This window comes from Erigeron canadensis, chromosome 1 (assembly GCF_010389155.1).
Source record: "Erigeron canadensis isolate Cc75 chromosome 1, C_canadensis_v1, whole genome shotgun sequence".
Classification (NCBI taxonomy): Eukaryota; Viridiplantae; Streptophyta; class Magnoliopsida; order Asterales; family Asteraceae; genus Erigeron; species Erigeron canadensis.
Window position 1 is genome coordinate 2,896,740 of NC_057761.1, and position 21,235 is coordinate 2,917,974.

General features: G+C 36.6%; 3 protein-coding genes across 3 annotated transcripts; 2 read left to right on the forward strand and 1 right to left on the reverse strand.

Annotated features, from left to right (window-relative positions):
* Positions 1–3,185: 3,185 nt before the first annotated feature.
* On the reverse strand, positions 3,186–5,860 carry LOC122589192. The gene is made up of 3 exons (XM_043761480.1): positions 5,724–5,860; positions 4,724–5,246; positions 3,186–3,230 (listed from the first exon to the last, which is right to left on the reverse strand). The coding sequence occupies exons 1-3, from the start codon at positions 5,858–5,860 to the stop codon at positions 3,186–3,188; spliced, it is 705 nt and encodes a 234-aa protein (XP_043617415.1).
* Positions 5,861–11,358: 5,498 nt separating this feature from the next.
* On the forward strand, positions 11,359–12,347 carry LOC122589281. The gene is made up of 2 exons (XM_043761593.1): positions 11,359–11,848; positions 11,932–12,347. The coding sequence occupies exons 1-2, from the start codon at positions 11,359–11,361 to the stop codon at positions 12,345–12,347; spliced, it is 906 nt and encodes a 301-aa protein (XP_043617528.1).
* A 560-nt stretch (positions 12,348–12,907) lies between these two features.
* On the forward strand, positions 12,908–21,178 carry LOC122583443. Its single transcript, XM_043755848.1, has 7 exons — positions 12,908–13,291; positions 15,169–15,280; positions 15,827–15,988; positions 16,440–16,486; positions 19,935–20,046; positions 20,602–20,668; positions 20,991–21,178. Exons 1-7 carry the CDS (start codon positions 13,079–13,081, stop codon positions 21,034–21,036), a joined length of 759 nt encoding a protein of 252 aa, XP_043611783.1. The 5' UTR covers positions 12,908–13,078; the 3' UTR covers positions 21,037–21,178.
* Positions 21,179–21,235: the final 57 nt, after the last annotated feature.

Genomic DNA, 21,235 nt, shown 5'->3' on the forward strand with positions numbered 1-21,235 from the left:
TTCAGAAAATGAATGACAACACGTGCGTCATTCGTTGGCAAGGCTTTCGCCTCGGCCCACTTTGAAACATAATCAACAGCAACAAGGATATACAAATTCCTATTCGATGGGAGAAAAGGTCCCATAAAGTCTATGCCCCAAACATCAAAAACTTCACATACCAGAATAAAGTTTTGAGGCATTTCATCCCGTTTGGAAATATTACCTTATTGCTGACACACATCACAAACCTTTACCAAAGTTTGTGCTTCTTTGAAAACGGTTGGCCAAAAGAATCCAGCATCATATACTTTCTTACCGGTGACTGACGCTCCATAATGTCCACCAGTTGGCCCATGGTGACAAGCATCAAGAATCTGGCGTGTCTCATCATCTGCCACACACCTCCTTATCATCCCATCTGCACAAATTTTAAACAAAAATGGATTTTCCCAAAAGTAATGTTTAGCCTCGGTAAAAAGTTTCCTCCGTTCTTGCTTTGACATATCTTCCGGAATCGCACCTGAACTAAGATAGTTAGCAATATCGGCGAACCAAGGTCCTGTTTCAATCTTCATCAAAAACTCATTAGGAAAATCATCATTAATATCATGCTCTTGTAACTCCTCACGGTGAGGATTTTCGAGCCTACTAAGATGGTCAGCTGCCACATTCTCAGCCCCCTTTTTGTCTTTAATTTCAATGTCGAATTCTTGCAAAAGCAAGACCCAACGAATTAGACGGGGCTTGGCATCTTGTTTCGAGAACAAGTACCTCAAGGCAGAATGATCAGTATAGACAATGGTCTTGTTAAGGACCAAGTAGGGACGAAATTTATCAAAAGCATATACAACCGCCAACAACTCTTTTTCGGTAACCGTATAGTTCTGTTGGGCAGGGTTTAAAGTCTTGCTAGCATAGGAGATAGGTCGGAAATGTTTATCCTCCCTTTGGCCTAAAACGGCCCCTAAGGCATAATCGCTAGCATCACACATCAACTTGAATGGTAAAGACCAATTGGGTGGAGTCATAATGGGAGCATTGGTTAATCTCTCCTTAAGCAAGTTGAAAGCTTCAAGACATTCTTTATCAAAAACAAATGGGACATCTTTCTCTAACAACTTGGTCATAGGCCGGGTGATTTTAGAAAAATCTTTTATAAACCTACGGTAAAACCCCGCATGACCAAGAAAGCTTCTAACAGATTTAACATTCGTGGGTGGAGGTAACTTACTTATCACATCAATTTTAGCTTTGTCGACCTCTAACCCTTCCTTAGAAACTTTATGTCCCAAAACTATACCTTCCTTGACCATAAAGTGACATTTTTCCCAATTCAAAACCAAGTGTGCCCGTTCACACCTTTCCAACATCTTGTCAAGACTTTTTAAACAATTTTCAAATGAACTACCAAAAACTGAAAAATCATCCATGAATACTTCCATGGAGGTTTCTATCATATCCTGAAAAATGGCATTCATGCAACGTTGGAAAGTCCCGGGTGCATTACAAAGACCAAATGGCATCATCCTATAGGCATAAGTGCCATAGGGGCAAGTGAAGGTGGTCTTCTCTTGATCTTTCGGGTCTATGGGTATTTGGAAGTACCCGGAGAACCCGTCCAGAAAACAAAAATACTCATTCCCGGCGAGCCGTTCGAGCATTTGATCGATAAAGGGCAATGGGAAATGATCCTTGCGGGTCGCATCATTTAGTTTCCGATAGTCAATACATACCCTCCACCCCGTGACAGTTCTTGTGGGAATTAATTCATTTTTGTCATTTAAAACAACAGTCATCCCACCCTTCTTCGGTACACAGTGTACCGGACTTACCCATGAACTATCCGAGATGGGGAATATAATTCCCGCGTCTAATACCTTCAAAACTTCTTTTTTAACAACATCCTTCATGTTTGGATTCAATCTCCGTTGTCTTTGCACAACAGGTTTAACATTATCAACAAAATTAATTGTGTGCTTACAGAATTCTGGACTTATACCCGGAATATCGGAAATCTTCCATGCAAAGGCCTTTTTATGGGCCTTCAACAAGGTAATAAGCCTAGATTTTTCATCCTCCATCAAGGAAGATGAAATGACAACGGGGAGAAAAGATGTACCTTCTAAATATGCATACTCCAAATGATCCGGAAGTGGCTTGAGTTCCAAATCGGTGGGAGGGCTCTCAACCGATGTAGGCACTCGGATGCTTCTATCAACTTTGATCTCTTCAAAAGATTCATCTTCCGGTGGAGTTTCATCAACATTAAGAGACATGATTTCATGCATCATTTCTTCAACCAACTCATGCTCTTCTTCACTACAAGTTAGCACAGCTTGTCCATCTTCCATATCCAAATAATCCATAAGCTCCTTTTCCAAAGCATCTTCCTCCTCGATCACATCGATCCTGAAACAAGATTCATCACATGAGTACGGATGCTTAAGAGCTTTATCTACATTAAAAACAACCCGGTCATCACCGACACCTAGAGAGATTTCCTTGGCCTTGACCCGGATGATAGTATCCGCGGTCATGAGGAATGGTCGGCCTAAAATTAGAGGCACATTAATGTTAGCCTCCATTTCTAGAATAACAAAATCAACCGGGAAAATCAAATGACCCACTTTAATCTGTAAATTTTCCGTTATCTGATAATGCTAAAATTATACATATTTTATGAAGCATTATCTGGTCTTTTTATTGAATATTACACACATTTGATCATGAATGAATGTATTTTAGATACTTATTATTTGCATAAGTGTTTTGTAGGTAAAAATAAAGATTGAACAAGAATTGGTAAAGAAACAGATCGAAAACAAGTCAAATGGAAAAGAAAAGTCAAAACTGCACTAAAAGACAAAACAGGAAGGACCTCGTTAGAGGGATCCTGACCTCCTTAGAGGAGGACCTCGACAGAGGGGGGTAGACCTCGATAGAGGTCGACCTCGATAGAGGACTTTGGACCTTGTTAGAGGGACGTGCAGATTCAAGTTTTTAGAGTTAATTTTCTTATCTGTTACGTATAATTTGACGACACTACACTCAATGGAGCTGGTGAAGAATAGTATTATTGCTTTTAATGGGGAACATGCTACCCCATCAATAATGTCACGTCGACGAGGCTCGTTTGCTTTCCGTGGCTATAAAACGAAGACGTAGATGAAGATGAACAGTGTGCACCGGGGATCCAAAGTTACTTACAACTCCCATTTCTCTTCAGTTTCTGCACCAAAACCACCATCCTTCACAACCCACAAAGCAAGTTTACGTTACCATAGTCTAGTCACCAAGTTACCATTAACATACGCAAGTTTTCGGTTTCACCTTGGTTACGTTTCACAAACACCAACACCTTAACTTTTATTTATAATCACAAACAGTTCCTAAACACCGCCAAAACATTTACCCAAAGTCTCGTAAAGTTTCGTTGATCCATATTCAAGTTACCATAAACGACCTCGAAGCTTTCGACTTTGTTTAAACTCTTGTTCCCAAAACACAAACACCTCAAATCACTTTGTTACTATATTATTAAGCATTTAAAGGGTGGTGTAATGTCCATAAGGTTACTTTGTTAATTCTTGCGCATCCGCTTACAACAAGTTTACGAAAGTAAACATGGTTCCATTTGTATGATATTTCTACATAAAAGTTGTGTTATAATAGTTGTTATATATTAGGTTTTGATAGTTCTATGTCCAGGAAAAGAATCATGAAGTTTCGTTACTGTTCATTCATACGCATGTAAGCATGCGTTGTTTTCTCGCATGGTTTTCGAAATAGTTTACGGATTAATTATTAAGGTATCTAGTTGTTCCAAGTATTTAGATAGCTAGATTAAGATTTAGTCTAATTGTGTTAAGAAATATAAGCATTATTAGTTGCAACAATAGCTATTTTGAGTGACATAAAATAGTGAGTTTGATGCATATTTGAAGTAGTAGAATATAAAGTTGCAGAATAGTTTCTCAAGGAAGAAAGAATGGTGTCTCATACTTATGTTGACTCCAAAAAGTCAATATGACTACATTAAGTTAAGTCTTATTTCATACAACTCATTCTCTACGTATTTAGCTTAATAATTGGATTCGTGACAACCCAATTATAAAATAGATTTTGTGTAGAAGTTAAAGGTCAAAGGTTCAAAATGATTTAGAAAATGCTAAAAAGGATTTTCAAAGATTCAATGACAATATTAAATTAAACAAGTTTAATTATTGTAAATCTTTTCAAATGGATCACAAGTAGTTGATAAGCAACGTGACAACTCGGTCATAAAACCCCCACTTTTCTAGATTAAATATAATACTTTTACTAAGATTGATAAACAAACGCTTTCCCTGTGTTCGATTCTGGACTTACTGGTAACTATATTATAAACAACAAGGTACACTGCCTGTGTGTAATAGTCTAGATATTAGTATAGCCTAGTTTTATAAATTTAAAACTTGGTTGATTTTCATCAGCAAAAAGATTAAATAAAAGTAGAGAGAAAATTACACATCACTATCCCCATGGGATATTGGAATGATCTATCCGCAAGCCTAATGCTCATGCGGGTCGGGGTCAATGCACCAAGAGACAACTTCTTATAAACAGAGTAAGGCATTAAATTAATGCTGGCCCCAAGATCGGCCAATGCCTTATACAACTCAACACCAAAAGAACAAGAAATAAGAAAACTCCCTGGATCATCAAGCTTAGGGGGTATCTCGTTCTTTATTATCGCAGAAACCTCGGCACTCATAACTGCCGTCTTGTCTTCTTGTAGCTTCTTCCTATCCGAAATAAGATCTTTAAGAAACTTCGCGTAGTTGGGCATACCTGCAAGGAGATCAACTAACGGAACAGAAATGTTAACATTTTGAATTAACTCAACTAATTTCTTAAAGTTCTCCTTGATCTTCCCCCGCTTCAACCGTTGAGGAAACGGCACCTTCGGTTGGTAGGGCCTCACCGAAGGTGTCTCAACAGTAGGTTTCTCAACATTCTTAGATGGAACGACCGGGACCTTCACGGCTGGGTTCGGCTCCATCTCGATCTCCTCATCCATAGTTCCTTCTTGTTCAACCTGCACAAGAGGAGTAACAACATTAGGTAAAGCATTTGCAGAGTTATAAGTGTTACCTACTCTTGTTGTAATAGCATTGACTTGCTCATTCCTAGCATTTGGATGGTTATACTTGGTTCCAGATCCTTGATTGTTCTGTTGAGGCTTAGGATTCTGCTGGGTATTGCTCGGTAAAGTACGGGGCTGCCTGTTTGACGCTCCTAGCCTTTCAAGCTTTGCCTCAATATCCTGAAACGTTGCTTGAGTACTCTTCGAACTTTGCTCAAGCTTATTTGCCAATCCATCCAACCTAGTAGTCATAGCATCCCATTGAGAGGCCATCTTCTCATTGGTAGCTTTCTGAGCACCTACCAAATCCTTCATGATATCTCTCAATTCCGCATTCGCATTCTGCTGACTGTTGAACCTACTAAACCTGCTTCCACTAAAACCAGAGTTATTAGCATTAAAATTAAATGAAGGAAAAGAAGTACCTGATGACCGATTTTGATAACCGGTACTCTGATTGAAGTTCCTTTGCTGATTCTGGACATAGATAACTTCTTGTGCCGGCTTATCCGGGCAATCCTCCGAGTAATGCATGTCCCCACAGTAGTCACACCTATCAGCAATCACCTTAACATCCCTTTCAATGCTTTTGAATCTCACATCTTGGTTGTCAAACCTCTCGTTCATCTGCTTTGTGAGGGTTTTGACTTCAGCTACCAAGCTCGATTCTTCACCACTCTCTAACTTCGCCACAGTCTTACCACTAGTTCTCTTGCTTACAAGCTCATCGCGATCAGAGAACTCCTTGGCCATATCATCCAAGATTTTGTACCCTTCAGCTGGGGTGACATTGTTCAAACTACCTCCAAATGCCCCGGCTAATTCCCTTCGTGTTCTCTTTAGCAAACCATCATAGAAGATCTCAACCACTGCTTCTGTGTTCAGATTGTTTCCTGGGCAATTCCTGATCATCTCCTTATATCGTTTCCAGGCATCTACTACATCTTCCCCTGGATCTTGAGTGAATGATCGGATCTTATTCTCCAACTGTCTCTGAGTCCTTATAGAATAGAACTCATCAATAAACCCAACACGAAGCTCATCCCAAGTTGTATACAGATCATCTGGTTGCTCCTTTAACCATGCCTTCGCTCCTCCACATAAAGTGAGTGGAAAAAGCTCAAGCTTCACATTATCATCTTGGTTCACGCCATAGTGATAAAACCTACAAATCTTCTCAAACCTTTCTAAATGCTCATACGGATCATTATTAGTTACCCCATCAAACTTCTCTTCCTCCACACTTTTCAAATGACTTCCTTTAAGAGAAAAGTTTACTCCGGTGGTTGGAAGGCGAATAGGAGTGCCCCTATTAGTAGGGACATTTCTCCTACGGTCACCGTAAAGACGGTTATTGGGGTTTTCCAGTTCTCAATCACCCATTCTCCTGGCTCTAACTGGTTGAGCTGCCTGAAGATTTTCTCTAGGAATCTCGGCTAAATTCGGTTGATGAGTTTTATCCCGATTATCTTCTTCCCCTAAGCTATCCCTAGTTTTGAACAAACCACTACCTTTGGAGAATTTAGAACTTAAGTGCACCTCGGACGTTGACCCTTTCTTTGAGTAATATTGATCCAAATCTACGTCCGGGTGGTCACGGTTTTCGGTGTTTGAATCTATGTTTTCGGTGTTTGAGGGCTCCGTGTTGTTTGATCTAAGTAAGCATCGTCTGGCTTTCCCTGGATTAGATTGAGGACTAAGCAAAGGTCTACCAGAGGCTCTTGTGTTCATCAACTAACAAAGCACCTGCACAAGCACCACAAGAAAAACCGTTAACCGCACCAGAAACTAACAAAATAAAACTAAAACAAAAATAAAATCTATCTATTAAAAACAATTAACTTCCTCACAAATGAATGCAAGGAAGGATCGAATCACAAAACTAAAAATTACTTAATTCAAGTCCCCAGCAGCGGCGCCAAAAACTTGATGTGTGAAATCTAGCTTTAAATTTATAAACACGATTTACCGAAACACTGACTACTACACACTCACAGGCAGTGTACCTGATCGCATGCAGTATAGTTAAAACTGGTAAGCCGAGATCGTTCGCAAGGACTTAAATAAGCAATTGTAAACATTAAATGATTCAAGTAAAATATGGGGGGTTTTGTGGCCGAGTTGCCACGTTGCAAGTAGTTAGTTTGAAAAGTTAGTAATCCCAAAGGATTAATCGAAAGAGAAGTTTGTTGTTGAAAACAATTGATTTCGCTTGACAAAATGTTAGGATTGCACTTTTGATGAAGTTCAAATTCATTTTAGTGATTAAATGACCGAGACTCAAATTAATCGCCAACCCCGTACCCGTCAAGTTAACAACTTATTCGACTCTCTTGTATAAACTAGTTTCATTATTAAGACTGGTACCCAGAGACGCCTTTTTATAACTTCTCTAGTTTAACAATGGTTTTGGTCATTTTAGATAACAATTTTGCCTATCGATTGTACCCAACCGTCAAACCGTTAATTCCTATCAAATATCGATTACCCTCTACCGTACTCGTCATAGAACCAATTGCTTCTAACTAAGCAATCAAAATAACTTATACCCAAATCCTAGTCGTCACTAAGCAATGAATACAAATTATCTGCAATCAATAATTGAATGACAAAGAATTAATAGATTAAGATCACGACAAAACGTTAAATCAAATCACTTGTATTAATAAATATTGTGCAATCCCTACATAATGTCTCACTCCATCAAGATGGATGAAAAGGCGATTAGCCACTCATATTAAATATGAAATAACAAATCAAAACGAAAGAATTCATTGTTACCGATTACAAAGGATTGAAAAATGAAAAACGAATAACCAAAGCATCAATCTGTTTCCATAGAGCATTTAACTTGTGATAATAATCAGATAATGGTATACCATTTTGACATAGAGAGTTAATTTTATGATGCAATTGAAAATCACAGAACCATCTACTTTGTCATAAGTTTTTTTTAACTCTTTCCAAACAAGCCTAGCTTTCCTGCTAAATATTTGTCCTAAATACAATTCTTCATTGATTCAATTAAGATTCCAAGAAAGCACAACAACATTACATTTATCCCATTGTTTTCCTAACACTTCATCAGTATTAGATCTCCTAGAAGTACCATCAACAAAGCATATTTTATTTTTTGCTTCTAAAGCTAGAATCATAGCACAACTCCATATTTGATAATCTTCAGTTCCTTTTAGCTTAATAGAAACAATAGACAAGGTTGAAGAGTCATTAGGATGTAAATGTAAAGGACTACTCAAATCCAATTTACTTATTTTAGTAATGTTATCTTCACTAACTTCAGATTCATTATGAGAAACATAACCATATTCTCCATATCCATCAACAAAATACATGTTAATCAATTAATCTCAATTAATCAAACACAGAACACAAAACAATAACTATCAACTAATCTCAATTAACAATCACGGAACACAAAACAATAACAGTTCTAATTAAACACATATAAAATAAGAGAAATAAAATTTTGAAAAATAGTATCTTATCCTCTCAAACGTGTCAGTGACAGGATTCCACACCTCTCAAAGGAGATAGGTCAAATATTAACATGAGTGCTTTTATGAGAATAAGAGAATGGAAATTATTTTATATTTATTATGAATATAATATATATATATATATATATAACACATATGAAATAATAAGGAGATAGGGAAAGAGAAGAGCAAACAGTGCTATCAGATGAATCAAGCAGAAAACTCTACTATTCGAACGATTCACTTAGTCGTCGAATAGCAGAGAATCAAGCAGAATCACCGTCGAGACGAACCAGACACCCTAACCCAAAATTTCTCAAAATTAGGGTTTTTTAAAACACAATCGGATCTAAAAACTATAACGGTAATCAAATGATTATACGCCGTTATACAAAATCAGATCTAAACTCAAATCCCCCAAAATAAGAGAAACCCTAAATCGGAGATTTACAAATTCAGGTTTTATTATTATAGAAGAATTTTAATTCGATTAATCGTAATATATGTAACCTACCTCTGATACCATGAACAAACTTTCATTAACCCATAAATCAAAGATTAAATCTCAATTTAATCTTACCTAATTCAATCTTAATTGAATCAAACAATCAACCAAAATCCCCACTGCTATTCAGGTAGGATTCACACAATTCGATTATTGTGTATTCTATTACAATGATGAAATTATGAATTTAGAGAATTATTACAGAATCGATATCGAGAGAAAATATCAATAAAAAGAGGAAAACGGGTTAATGGTTCATAACATTGTATTTATACATAAAACTTTTAAGAAAAATACAAAACTAGTCCCTCTTCTTTAAGTTTCCAGAAAAGCCATCTTTAGCCCCTTTACACAGAAGAAGTTCATCAACAGTCCTTAAGTCACATCCATGAACAAATTATCCTGCACAACTTCTAATCATACAATAAGCAACAATTTAAGGAAGAATAAGATTACAATACATCTTTTAACACAGGGCAAACTAATTTTTATGGAGGGGGCATCTTGAAGAAGTATTAAGTTTCCAACTTGTTTATAACAAAATTGTTACATGTCTAGCCCATAGTCATCGGGGACATTACCCCCCAGTCCTTTACAGTTAGATCCGCTCCTGGGCTCCACCATCTTCAAGAAAGTTATCTGATGGCTTAAGATGGAGTCTTGTACGGTATGTCACCATCATCACATATTACTCCGTCATCGATCGCCCTCACCAACAATAATTTATAAACACCCTTCCAAACATTATGTTTGAATCACAATATGATTGTAGTTTCGAATCACGCTATGATAAAAAAATTTTATAAACATATGGTGATTAAATACATTGTGATAAGAATATCATTGAAAATTACAATTAAAATGTGTTTGAATCACATTCACAAGAGTATATTGTACAATTGGTGACGGATATAAACGGTCCAATGGTCAAGTGATGGTGGTCGGTGGAGACAGTAGTGGTGGTAGTGACGGATGGTGGTGGTGGTAGACATGGAGAAAGAGAGAGGGTGGAGAATAAAAGTATATCTAAATTTGAAAATGTAGAGTATTAAGACCCATTTATCGGTTTTCAAAATTTTTATAATTTTCACATAACTTTAAGCCTACTCAATGTAGTGAAATGTTAATTTGAAAACTAAAATTTATGCGAAAACTGACCAAAACATACCGTGATCTGAATATAAAACAATGTGTTTTATTGTGTTTTCTAAAAACACATTTTGTTAAATTTTAAATCACAATGTGTTTTTGATAGCGCGTGATAAGAACTTATCATAATGTGTTTTCTAAAAACACATCAAATTCATTAGAAAACTGTCCAAAAAACACCGTGATCTGAATTTAACACAATATGTTAAAAACATATTGTGTTAAGTTCTTATCACGGTGTTTTTTGGACAGTTTTCTAATAGTTTTCAAATGATCACAACTCACTCAATATAAAATTTGTTATTATCTAGACATTATTCAATAAACTATTAATTATTTTTAAATTTGAGTTCAAATATAGATTGATAATAGAAAACAAAAAAATATAAATTAAATTGAACATGTGCTAATTTAACTAATTTTAAGAAATTGAGAACTATGTTCTCAGGCCTCTCCTTATAAGGCTTCTACCCCGCGTCTGCCTTGCGTCTGACGCGCAAGAAGCGGAAGACGTTACTAGCACCAAGGCGTTGGAAGGGCGCGTCCGGTGATTGCTTCCAAAATCGAACGCAACATATAGTGGTGGTGGTGGGTCCCAAAATGAATGTTTCCGTTGCAAACATAAAAAAAAAAGTTTTTTTTCAAATTTTTCAAAAGGTAACAGCTAGTCTTGTACTTTTTTTATAATTTTTTTCTTTTCCTTCTCCTATATATACCACTATATCACACTACCATTTTATTTCACACTATCATATACATACTTATATCTTTTTCTCAAGTACATACCACCCAAAAAAAATGTTTGATTCATCAGCATCCTCCTCCTCTAGCTCTGATTATGAATCAACCGGATATGAATCCATCGATCGGGCTGTTTCCCAGATGAATATAGTTTTCAATCCCGAGGCCATAAACGTTTGTCTTAACGTTATCTTTAACGAAGAAAAAAACCAGAGCCAAGCAGCTTCAAGTTCTTCAGCACCCAAGCTGACTAGAAGGGTGATCCATCGAGATCACCTGGTGCTGCAAAACTTTTATACGATCATTACTTTGCGCCTAACTGCACCTACCCACCCGACATGTTTCGTAGAAGGTTTAGAATGCGAAAGGAAATATTTCTCCGCATAGCGCGGGATATACACTCCTTTAACAACATTCAACCGCTACCGAAGCACATTCAGTTTTTCCACAAAGCACCGACGGATGCTGCTGGTCGTCCCGACTTTAACATTTTTCAGAAATGCACTTCCGCAATTCGCCAATTAGCTTATAGCTATAAGGCTGATGCTTTGGACGAGTACTTGCAAATAGCGCAAGATACGGGGTACCAATGTTTAGACGCTTTCTGCAAATGTGTGACACACCTGCATCAACACGAGTACTTGAGAAGGCCAACAGAAGCAGATATCCAGCGTATAACTGCTAAACATGAGGAGGTTCATGGTTTTCGAGTATGCTTGGTAGCATATATTGCATGGATTGGGGGTGGAGGAACTGTCCGGTGGCATGGCAATGGCAGTACACGCGAGGCAACAAGGGGCATCCCACAATCATGCTTGAAGTGGTTGCTTCCTATGATTTGTGGATCTGGCATGCTTACTTTGGCCCTGCTGGTTCGAACAACGACATCAATGTCCTCAACGAATAAGATTTGTTTGACGATTTGCTTCAAGACATGGCTCCTAAAGTAGAGTTTTCGGTGAATGGCCACCGGTTTGGAAAGGGATATTACCTAGCAGATGGTATTTATCCTGAATGGGCCACTCTTGTCAAGTCTGTTAAGTGCCCGATGGAGCCGAAAACCACCAAGTTCAAGAGATACCAAGAAGATGCAAGGAAGGATGTCGAGCGAGCATTCGGGGTTCTTCAAGGTCGTTGGCAGATTGTTGAGCAACAAGCCCGGGCCTATAGTGTGAACAAAATAAAACGTATCATGTTATGTTGTGTGATTCTGCACAACATGATCGTTGAAAATAACGGGCGCGCAATTACAGAGTTTGGAACCTCCCGGAACGCAGCCGTCAACGTTGATGCGCAGTTTCTTTTTTCTAATAATGTGATTTTTCGCAATTTATGTTTTCTAGTTTAATGTTTAAGTTTTAGAATAAATGTAATGTGTTTTATGTTTTTTTTAAGTGTTGTAATTTGTTTTTCAAATAATAAAATGTGTTTTATTTATTAATAGATTGTGTTTGTTTAATTTTGTGAAAAATAAAAATGAAATAATATAATAATGGATGAATAGTGTTAGAAGTGGGTTAGAAGTAGGGGTTATAAAGATGGGGTGTTCTTGGTGTGTCTAGAAGTGATGAATAGTGTTAGAAGTGAGTTAGAAGTAGTTCCTTATAAGGAGATGCCTCATTAAGTCAATTAACTTTTTATATATATTAAGATTAAGTCAATTAACTTTTCAGTATAGCTCAGTGATTGAGCACCAACTTTACATGCTAGAGGTCTCGAGTTCGAAACATGGGAAAGACATTTAAAGGATTTTCACATATAAAGTCCTTAGATGACGTTGACCCGGTTAAGATACTAAGTTAGATCGGTTGTTGCCAGCAAATGAACCCTACTTTAAAAAAAAAAAAAAAGTTTAATTTTTAATAAATGGTCATGTTTGGAAATTGGAATAAGTGAAGACACCCCCAAAAGTTTTACATTTACCAAAATACAGCAAAACAAGAATAAATAAACCTCAAAGTTGGACAGATTTCTTTGGGGAGAAAGCTTGAGTTGAATTGAATCATTCTGGCAAACAGTAATAACGATATATATGTGCTACATGGAAACTCATATTTGTATTAACAGTGAATTTTGAAAATGGAATTAAAAGAATTTGAAGAAGCAATATTCGGAGAGCCTAAGGTTGAATGGTCGTCGTCAGCAGCAGCAAGTGGACAAATTCATAAATTCTTGTTTCATGTTCATCTTGACGATTCTTGTCGTCAGCAGCAACAACTCAAAATTCATGTCACGGACTTTTTTTCAAACACTTTGGGGGCACTTCTTTCACTTCAACAACTCAATGACATGGTTTCCCCCTTTCTTTTGCTTTTCTTTTTCTTTTTTTTTTTTTATGATTATATATGCTGTTCTGCCTATATATATATATATGGGGATGGGAATATAAGGCTGTCGGGTATCTAAGCTTAGGTGTGAAACACTCACATATTGTTTTTTTAATCCATAAAAATCATGGGGTCCATGCATTTATTCATTAAACAAGAAATAATAAAATATTAGTATGTGAGGGGTTCCACACCTAAGCTTAGGTGCCGGACAGCCTTATATTCCCTTTTCCCCTATATATATGGAAATGTTATTTTAGGGACTCCTTATTTTAGGGACCATTAGGGACTCGTGTTTTTTGTAACTTACATACCACCATAATCATCTCCGACCACCACCATGATCATCTCCGACCACCATCATGATTTTTCGGCGACAGGCCCGCCAGAAACTCACGTGTAAGTTACTTACACATGTGTAAGTTGCTTACTTACTTACACATGTGTAAGTTACACCCGTGATTTTCCGGCGGGCCCGTCGCCAGAAAGTCTTAGTGTTTTTACAAAAAAGTCTTGTATATCGTAGTAGATGATGATGGTGGTGTGTAAGTTACAAAAAACACGAGTCCCTAATGGTCCCTAAAATAAAGGGTCCCTAAAATAACCCACCTCTATATATATATATATATATATATATATATGGTGGCAATCATATGAGAACCAACTTAAAATGAGAACAAATGAGAACACTTAAAAACTACATTTCGATGCAATAAAAGTCCATAAAACTGATATAGAGCTTAACTAATTATCATTATTTAAGTGTTTAACAACACATTGATCCGTCAAACTCGAAAAAATCACGTTTTTTGTTGGATGCATCATTTTGATAAGTATGCATCCAAGAAGGATGCACAAAACAAAAAACGTGATTTTTTCGTTTTTGACGGATCAATGTGTTGTTAAACACTTAAATAATGATAATTAGTTAAGCACTATGTTAGTTTTATGGACTTTTAATGCATCAAAATGATGTTTTTAAGTGTCCTCACCGTTCTTATTTTAAAAGTGTTCTCACTGGAATGTTACCTTATATATATATGTATGTATGTATATATATGTATGTATTGGTTGTTTTAGTTGGAACTTGGAAAAAGAAGAAAATTGTTCCATAAGTATTATTTCCTTTCCTAATGTGGCTGGAGAATTCTCAATCTCGAATCGGACTCTTTCACTTTTATTATCAACATTGGATTATGGTGCTGTATGTAGTCAACATATTTTTTTAAATGTAAGTACTTAGAGAAATTGAGTTAGTTCATTTATTTGTATAAAACACCTTGGATCGGACGATCTGTACAGAAAAGGAAGAGAAATTTGTTTAATTCCTCTAGTCCGGAACTGTTTACCTCCGTCTTCGGGTTGTAGAATGTAATAATGAATGACATGGGTTTCCATGTTATCCTTATTTTTGAAATTATGGCTTTACTTCTGAATGACATAGGTTTTACCACGAAAGAAAAAGTGAAAAGAGAGCAATTCAAGTGTCAGTTAAGTAGTATCTAGGTATTTTGTCATAGTTTTATCTGCATAACAATGTTTTATCTTGTTTAAGACTCAAGCGACACCCATTTCTAGGGAAGAAGTAACAATCTGTGCTTTCGAGTAATAAAAACTAGCAGACAATAAGCATTACCAATGATTAGATATGAGCATCTGGATGATGTTGTTGGTAACAAAATCTTTGGCAAGTGTCGTAGTTCTCTTATGAAATATCTTTGGTGCTTATATTTTTAATTGCTTGTCAAATGTATTGGCCTTTTGGGCTATGATCATTATATATTTATTTACATGTCTGTGTGAAAATCATTATCTGCAACTCATCATCTTATCTATACACAGAGGGATGATATTGGAGTTGGTGGTTCCTGGTCTGAGTTTCTGGAATACGTTGTTAATTCACTAAAGTTTGGGGATGTGAAGCTTGTTTTGGAGGGGCAATCCAATTCAGATGGTAATTATTTGTCAAGACTTCTTTCCCATAGTAATGTTGATATATTTTGTATAAATGTTCTGAGGTTTATTTAGATGGCATTGCATTCACTATCAACGGTCGTGTGTCTTTGTTAAGTTGTTTCCAGGAGTGCTTTTCTGAATGACATATATAGTCTTTACTGTCATGAGAATTGGGATATATGGTTGGATGTGTCCCCTTTTGTGTAGCTCTTGTGATTGTCATGGGATATTGGCGGTCCTAGGTTTCTATTATCTAAGTTGATGCAACATTATTCCTGTTCTTTTGTATTTTAGGTCTTATGAAAGCTTCTTATTTGCAACCAATCTGTTGCTAAAAACTGTGTAGTCGTTTTGAAAATATGTCATTCTTGAATTTAACTTTCATGCACCAAAAAAATTGTTACAAGCCTCAAGAGTTAGATAAACGTAGTCCGTGCAATTTGGAATTGATTAGTATGACATCATGGTTCATGTGGTTCTCTGATGATTATTGAGCTTTTAAAGGTCAAAGTTGTTATGTTCTTAATATATGTTTAATTTTTAGGACCTAAATCTGCTAAACTGATTGCCCAGAAGTTGAAAGGAATGCCCAGAATATCTGTTTCTCTGCTTAGGCTCGTTGGCACTGCTGCAAACGAGGTGATGTCAAGGCTTTCTCTTGATATGTACAAAGCGTACAAAAGCAATCAAATGTTGCTACTGCAAGGTGATTTGATTAATTGTTGTTCACTTTCATATACTAAATTTCATGCTTCCTAAGAGATTCTATCTTCAAAATGTCAGTAAAGTGTTATTCTCCACATCCTATTTATTGAGAGTATCATAATCGATGCAAATCTAAGATCAAAAACAGATTTAAATATTGTAGCTTGTACCATTTCCTTAAAAGGGGTGAACAAGATTCTACCTTAGCAAACATGTGCAGCCACCTGTGTATCCCAGTGATGCTTCAAAGTGAATTCAGTATGAAATGCTAAGAAAAAAAATACCAAGGCACTGTAAACTTTTGTTTATTTTTTTTAACACAGTTACCCATTTTGTTGCATAATCATAATTTGCAAGTTCTTTATTGGCCACCTGTTATATATGTTTTTGTTTTCCTATCCGCTGTAGTGACAGTGAACTGAATATTGTTTCACACTGTGTTTTGTCCGTAGAGAAAGAGGGCCGTAACCAGTTGACCAAAATGCTTTCTGCTGAAAAGGTAAGCTCTTTTTCTTTCCTCATTGTGTTTAGTAGTTTTTTTTGCTTCTCCTGTTCATTTGATATTTTGATGGCAGTACCTCCCAAATACAATGGTACTGAAGTTGAATATTTTAAAAGACGTCAGATGGATGTTAATCATGTAATTTAGAATGAAGATATTGTTGAATTAAATGGAAGTCAGATGGATGTTAATCATGTAATTTAGAATGAAGATATTGTTGAATTAAATGGAAGTCACGCCTGATGGGGCACACACTAATTATGCACATAACTATGTTGCTACGTATATGAAATGTTAAATGTTGGGTTTTGAAGTCCTTTTGGGCTAGTTGACCTTAGGGCCTGTTTTTGTTTTGTTTAGTTAACCCATTCGGGTTTACTTGTGCATTACTCCAAGAAACCCTAATCTGTTATCTATATATATTCAGGTCTTGTAATTGTTGTATTGAGCTAATAAAAAACCCTAGTTGCAGCCATGTGTGAGATACCACGTTAATTCTCGTGTTCTTTATTTATTTTTCTGTTTTGCTTCCGCTGTGCAACCTGTTCCTAACAGTAAATGGAACGAAGTTTGGAAAATTTCTCAGTTGTGTTAAAATGAAAAATGTTTCACATCACTACTTGGGCTACTCTCACGGTCCCACTAGCTAACAAGATGCTAACGACTCAATTTACTAGGATCACAAAGACCACTTATTAAATACTAAATTACACGTGCAGAACAAACTAAACCAAGACAAAACAGGTTGTCCACATCAGCTGCCAACTTGTTCCATATAATCTAAAATGTAAGCATATGATATTTAAATTTAATACCCTTTTATCATTTTCATCCAGCCCCATAATTCTGTTAAAGCTTAAGCAATTGAGTTCCAACTAAATTCTTTTTCAACCCATCTGCCACCTGATTTGCAGAGTCAAGACACTTTAAATCTACCTCACCCTTCATTTTTATCATGTGAGACTTGTTTGGATTCAGGATAAACCAACTGAACAGACATACTACAAATGCATCACCAGCATATAACTTTACTGTTTTATCAGGTGGGACTGCTGTGCAGGCTTGCACACAACCTGCTCAAACTTGCACAACATATCACACGCATACCGAACCTGATGCAACACAATTCCATCATCTGCTAAATTTACTTCCAAATCAAGGAAACACTCCCAACACGTCTATATCAAACTGGAAAGACATATGTTTCTTCAAAAAGTCAAACTCCTCATTAATGCCACCTAAAAATATCAAATCACTATAGAAGTGGAGAAACTACCTGCTGTTTACCCAAGATTCTGACCTCTGCTGTGTTGAAAGTAAATACCATAACATCCATGTTGGAAAGTGATGTTCGTGGTTACTGCATTGTAATCTGCACATCCGAGTCTCTGAGTTCAAGTTCTTTTTTTTTTACCCTTTATTTGTTAGTTATTAGTGGGTCAGTTAGTAGTTAGTGATTTCTTGGGTTTTAGCTGTTTTCTGCTGTATCTAAACAGCTTTGTTTCAGTCAGTTTATTAATCAGAAAATAGATCAGAAAGACAGAAACTTAGAGAGAAATCCTTGTGTGTTGATGGGTTTGTGTATATCTGATTCAACAAGCGGTATCAGAGCTGGAGAGCTCAACCAGTGATGCCGGAACCCTACAAGGGGTGGCTTGGTGCTGCTGCTGCCTCTTCCAAAAGAAGTGGTGACCGGAAGGGGAAGAAGTGAAAGGCGACAAGGAGATCCTAGGGATCTGCGGAGAAAAATATGGAAGACAAACCCTTAACCTGACTTCGTTTGGTGATCTTACGTGACTGGTCGAGGAGGAGCGCAGCCGTGAGGACCATTCAGAATGGTGGCGGTAGTGGGTTGTAGTGTTCAGCCGACAGGGGTTTTATTAACCAGAAACAAAGGTGGCAGGTGAGAAGATTTCTACCACAAGTAAACTCCTATTAGTGTGTTTTAGGGTGTATGCGGGATAAATACCAATTCGACAATTGGTATGAGGTAGGCAATTGTTGGAACTCAAATTTTGTTTGAAGATTGCTCCCTCCAAATGTGATTGTGTATCATAGTACTATTACTATCCCACTTCTGAGTTGAAGTCCGGACAATAATGAAATTCTATCACTGCGCGTGCGTCGGGATGGCTTGAATCTCGTGTGTCAGGGAGCTATCACCGTGTGTTGGGATAGTTTGGTAGGTTGACCGAAGGAAGGAAAACTCGTTCAAAGGCGGTGGTAAAAGAACTGACCAGATCTTGGTAATCCTTTGATTAAATTCGGTTGACCGAGTTTCCTTGTTCGTGGATCACTTGAAGGATAGTTTGAGGGTCACTTGAAAGATTATTCGAAAACCACATTACTAAGAAGCGTGTCATGTAAGACACAGTGAATAAGGAGCATGATTCAAGAGAGATTGAACCCAAGCTGTTTGGGTTTTAGTGAGATGAAGTTGGGGAAGATGCACATCAAGGAGTGTGAACCCAGATTTGGAGTAGGTCAGGGTCGGGTGATCAAGTAGCCATGTCTTGACAAAGCTGTAACAGGTCTGGAATTGTTGAAGCATAAGAGAATGGGAGTGATGAATTATGGTATTCAGAGGGAGTGTTGAAAGTAAAAACCGCTAACATCTATGTTGCAATTAATGTTAATGGTTAGTGTTTTGTATTCTGCACGTTAGTGGGTGAGTCAGTAGTTAGTGGTTTCCTGGTTTTCAGCTTTTTCCTGTTGTATTTGAACAGCTTTGTCTCAGTCAGTTTGATAATCAGAAATAAATTAGAAAGAGAAAATTCCTTGCGTGTTCAAGTGTTTGTGAGTTTTTCTGATTCAACAGATGTTAGCTTATAGCTGCTAAATTCTGGACATTATAGTTGTGTCAAGTGCTTGCAACGTATAAGTTGGATGTTATTGGACCTCTTTGACCTTTTAAGGACAGACAGGAGCCCTGTACATTGTCTTTCACATCCCTTTGGCTTATGGTTTTGTACCATTTCTTCTCTTATTGCATCTATGTGCTCATCTCCAAGCTAATCCTGATATTTAAGATTCAAAATCAAGTTACAGATATAGCCGTTAAAAAAAAATCAAGTTACAGATGTGATAACTTTATATAGACAACTATTTTGTTTGGGAATATTTGCCTGCAAAACTTCTCTGAAGGTTTCTCTTCGGTTTCTTACACCTTTGTATGCTTGCTTCAAATACATTTTATGCTTATTGTTAGATTTTCAGTAGCAGAATGTGTGAAACCTGTTAAATACCAAGGTCAATACATTAACATGTGAAGTTAAGAAGCAATTGTACATTTATACTTGTATCGATTCAAACTCATGCTGTATAGTATCTATTATGCTCGCTGATTGTAAAAACATTTTACTGTGTTCCGTATGTTAAATGAATTAGTTATATAGAAGAGATTAGTTTATTTTCTGATCTGTGCGTATTTCATGTCATTTTTCAGGATAAGAGTGAACATGTTCAGAAACAACTTGACGGTCTCTATTCGATTCGAAACAAGCCACAGAAGATAACTTCAGATACTTCATCGGCTACCTGCCTCAATGACATTTCAGGTGCCTGGCTATCCTTTCTGTTTATATGGGAAGCATGTTCCAGCAGTGTGACTTATTTGAAATGCTTGACTATATGCCTGGAAATGCCATTAAGACCCCTATTAAAGCGCAGCATTATACCCTGTATTATCGAGTTCTTAGCCTAGAACTATTCACATGCAATCTCCAATGCTTTCTTATGATATTGGCAACTGTAAATTTGAAGCGATACACACCATTTCACGTGAGCAAGAAAATGAGATATCATGCAATATATTGAGCTAAAGCACAATGGGGCTTATCTTTATATACTAATATTAATAATTTGGATTTATACTAATGAAGGAAAACGTTATGGGCTTTTTTACCATGTAAGAAATCTTTACTTGCTTGTGTATTCATAGCTTTTGGTCTAATGGTATAATCAAAATTTTGACGACTTTGATTGAGAGCCTAAGTCTAGTTTGAGACGTGTGTGCCTTCTTTATACTAAAGGAAAACCTATGTCAAGTGTAACTTGTGTACCAATTGCTGACGTCATGACAATCACATATGTATATTCATTTTTCTCCACAGACAAACAAATCGATCAGAATCCAAGCCCGATGAAAGTGCCAAAGCGTGTGGTACCAGCACATCGCAGGTAAATAGTAATAGATTGTGAGATCAAGTAATACATTGTTTGGCAAGTTAGTTAAATTTATTACTGCACTTCTGCTCACGCTTTTGAGTTGCATAAACAAAGATATTCATCTATCATATGCATATACTCTAGAAATCATACCTCCCACATCATATTTGTCAATCAACACTCATGGTGACAAAGATGATGTAGTTGATATGATTATGAGTGCACAATCTACATGTTAAAGTATTTAAAGAAAGTATGGTATGACTACTTTATATATATATAATATATATATATTGCATTATACATTGACAAGTTCGATATTGTCAAAATGCAGATCAAAGGTAAGAGGGGCTTTTCTGCAAGATACAGAAGATGATTAGATTAAGACAGACATTGGATCGTAATTTTTCAAATGTAAAGATTTGTCCAATTGGGCTATTTGGTATAGTCGGTGACTGACATGTAGTGTTCTCTTTTCTTTTTTTCTTTTTTTTTGTCTGTGTGTATACTTGGCTTCTTAGTTTTATATTCAGAATATCATACGAGTATCTCCATATATGAGAGTAAGTGTGTCCCTGC

Excerpts from the sequence above, each read along its gene's own strand:
- LOC122589192 (XM_043761480.1), bottom strand. The coding sequence starts at position 5,860 with ATGGCCAAGGAGTTCTCTGATCGCGATGAGCTTGTAAGCAAGAGAACT. Across the intron at positions 5,247-5,723 it reads ACAAAGCAGATGAACGAGAG|GCAGCCCCGTACTTTACCGA; the intron begins GTTTGACAACCA and ends AGCGTCAAACAG. Across the intron at positions 3,231-4,723 it reads CGGCAGTTATGAGTGCCGAG|GATGGTGGTTTTGGTGCAGA; the intron begins GTTTCTGCGATA and ends TGGGTTGTGAAG.
- LOC122589281 (XM_043761593.1), top strand. The coding sequence starts at position 11,359 with ATGCGAAAGGAAATATTTCTCCGCATAGCGCGGGATATACACTCCTTT. Across the intron at positions 11,849-11,931 it reads TCCTATGATTTGTGGATCTG|ACATGGCTCCTAAAGTAGAG; the intron begins GCATGCTTACTT and ends ATTTGCTTCAAG.
- LOC122583443 (XM_043755848.1), top strand. The coding sequence starts at position 13,079 with ATGGAATTAAAAGAATTTGAAGAAGCAATATTCGGAGAGCCTAAGGTT. Across the intron at positions 13,292-15,168 it reads TTCAACAACTCAATGACATG|AGGGATGATATTGGAGTTGG; the intron begins GTTTCCCCCTTT and ends ATCTATACACAG. Across the intron at positions 20,047-20,601 it reads CTGCCTCAATGACATTTCAG|ACAAACAAATCGATCAGAAT; the intron begins GTGCCTGGCTAT and ends TTTTCTCCACAG.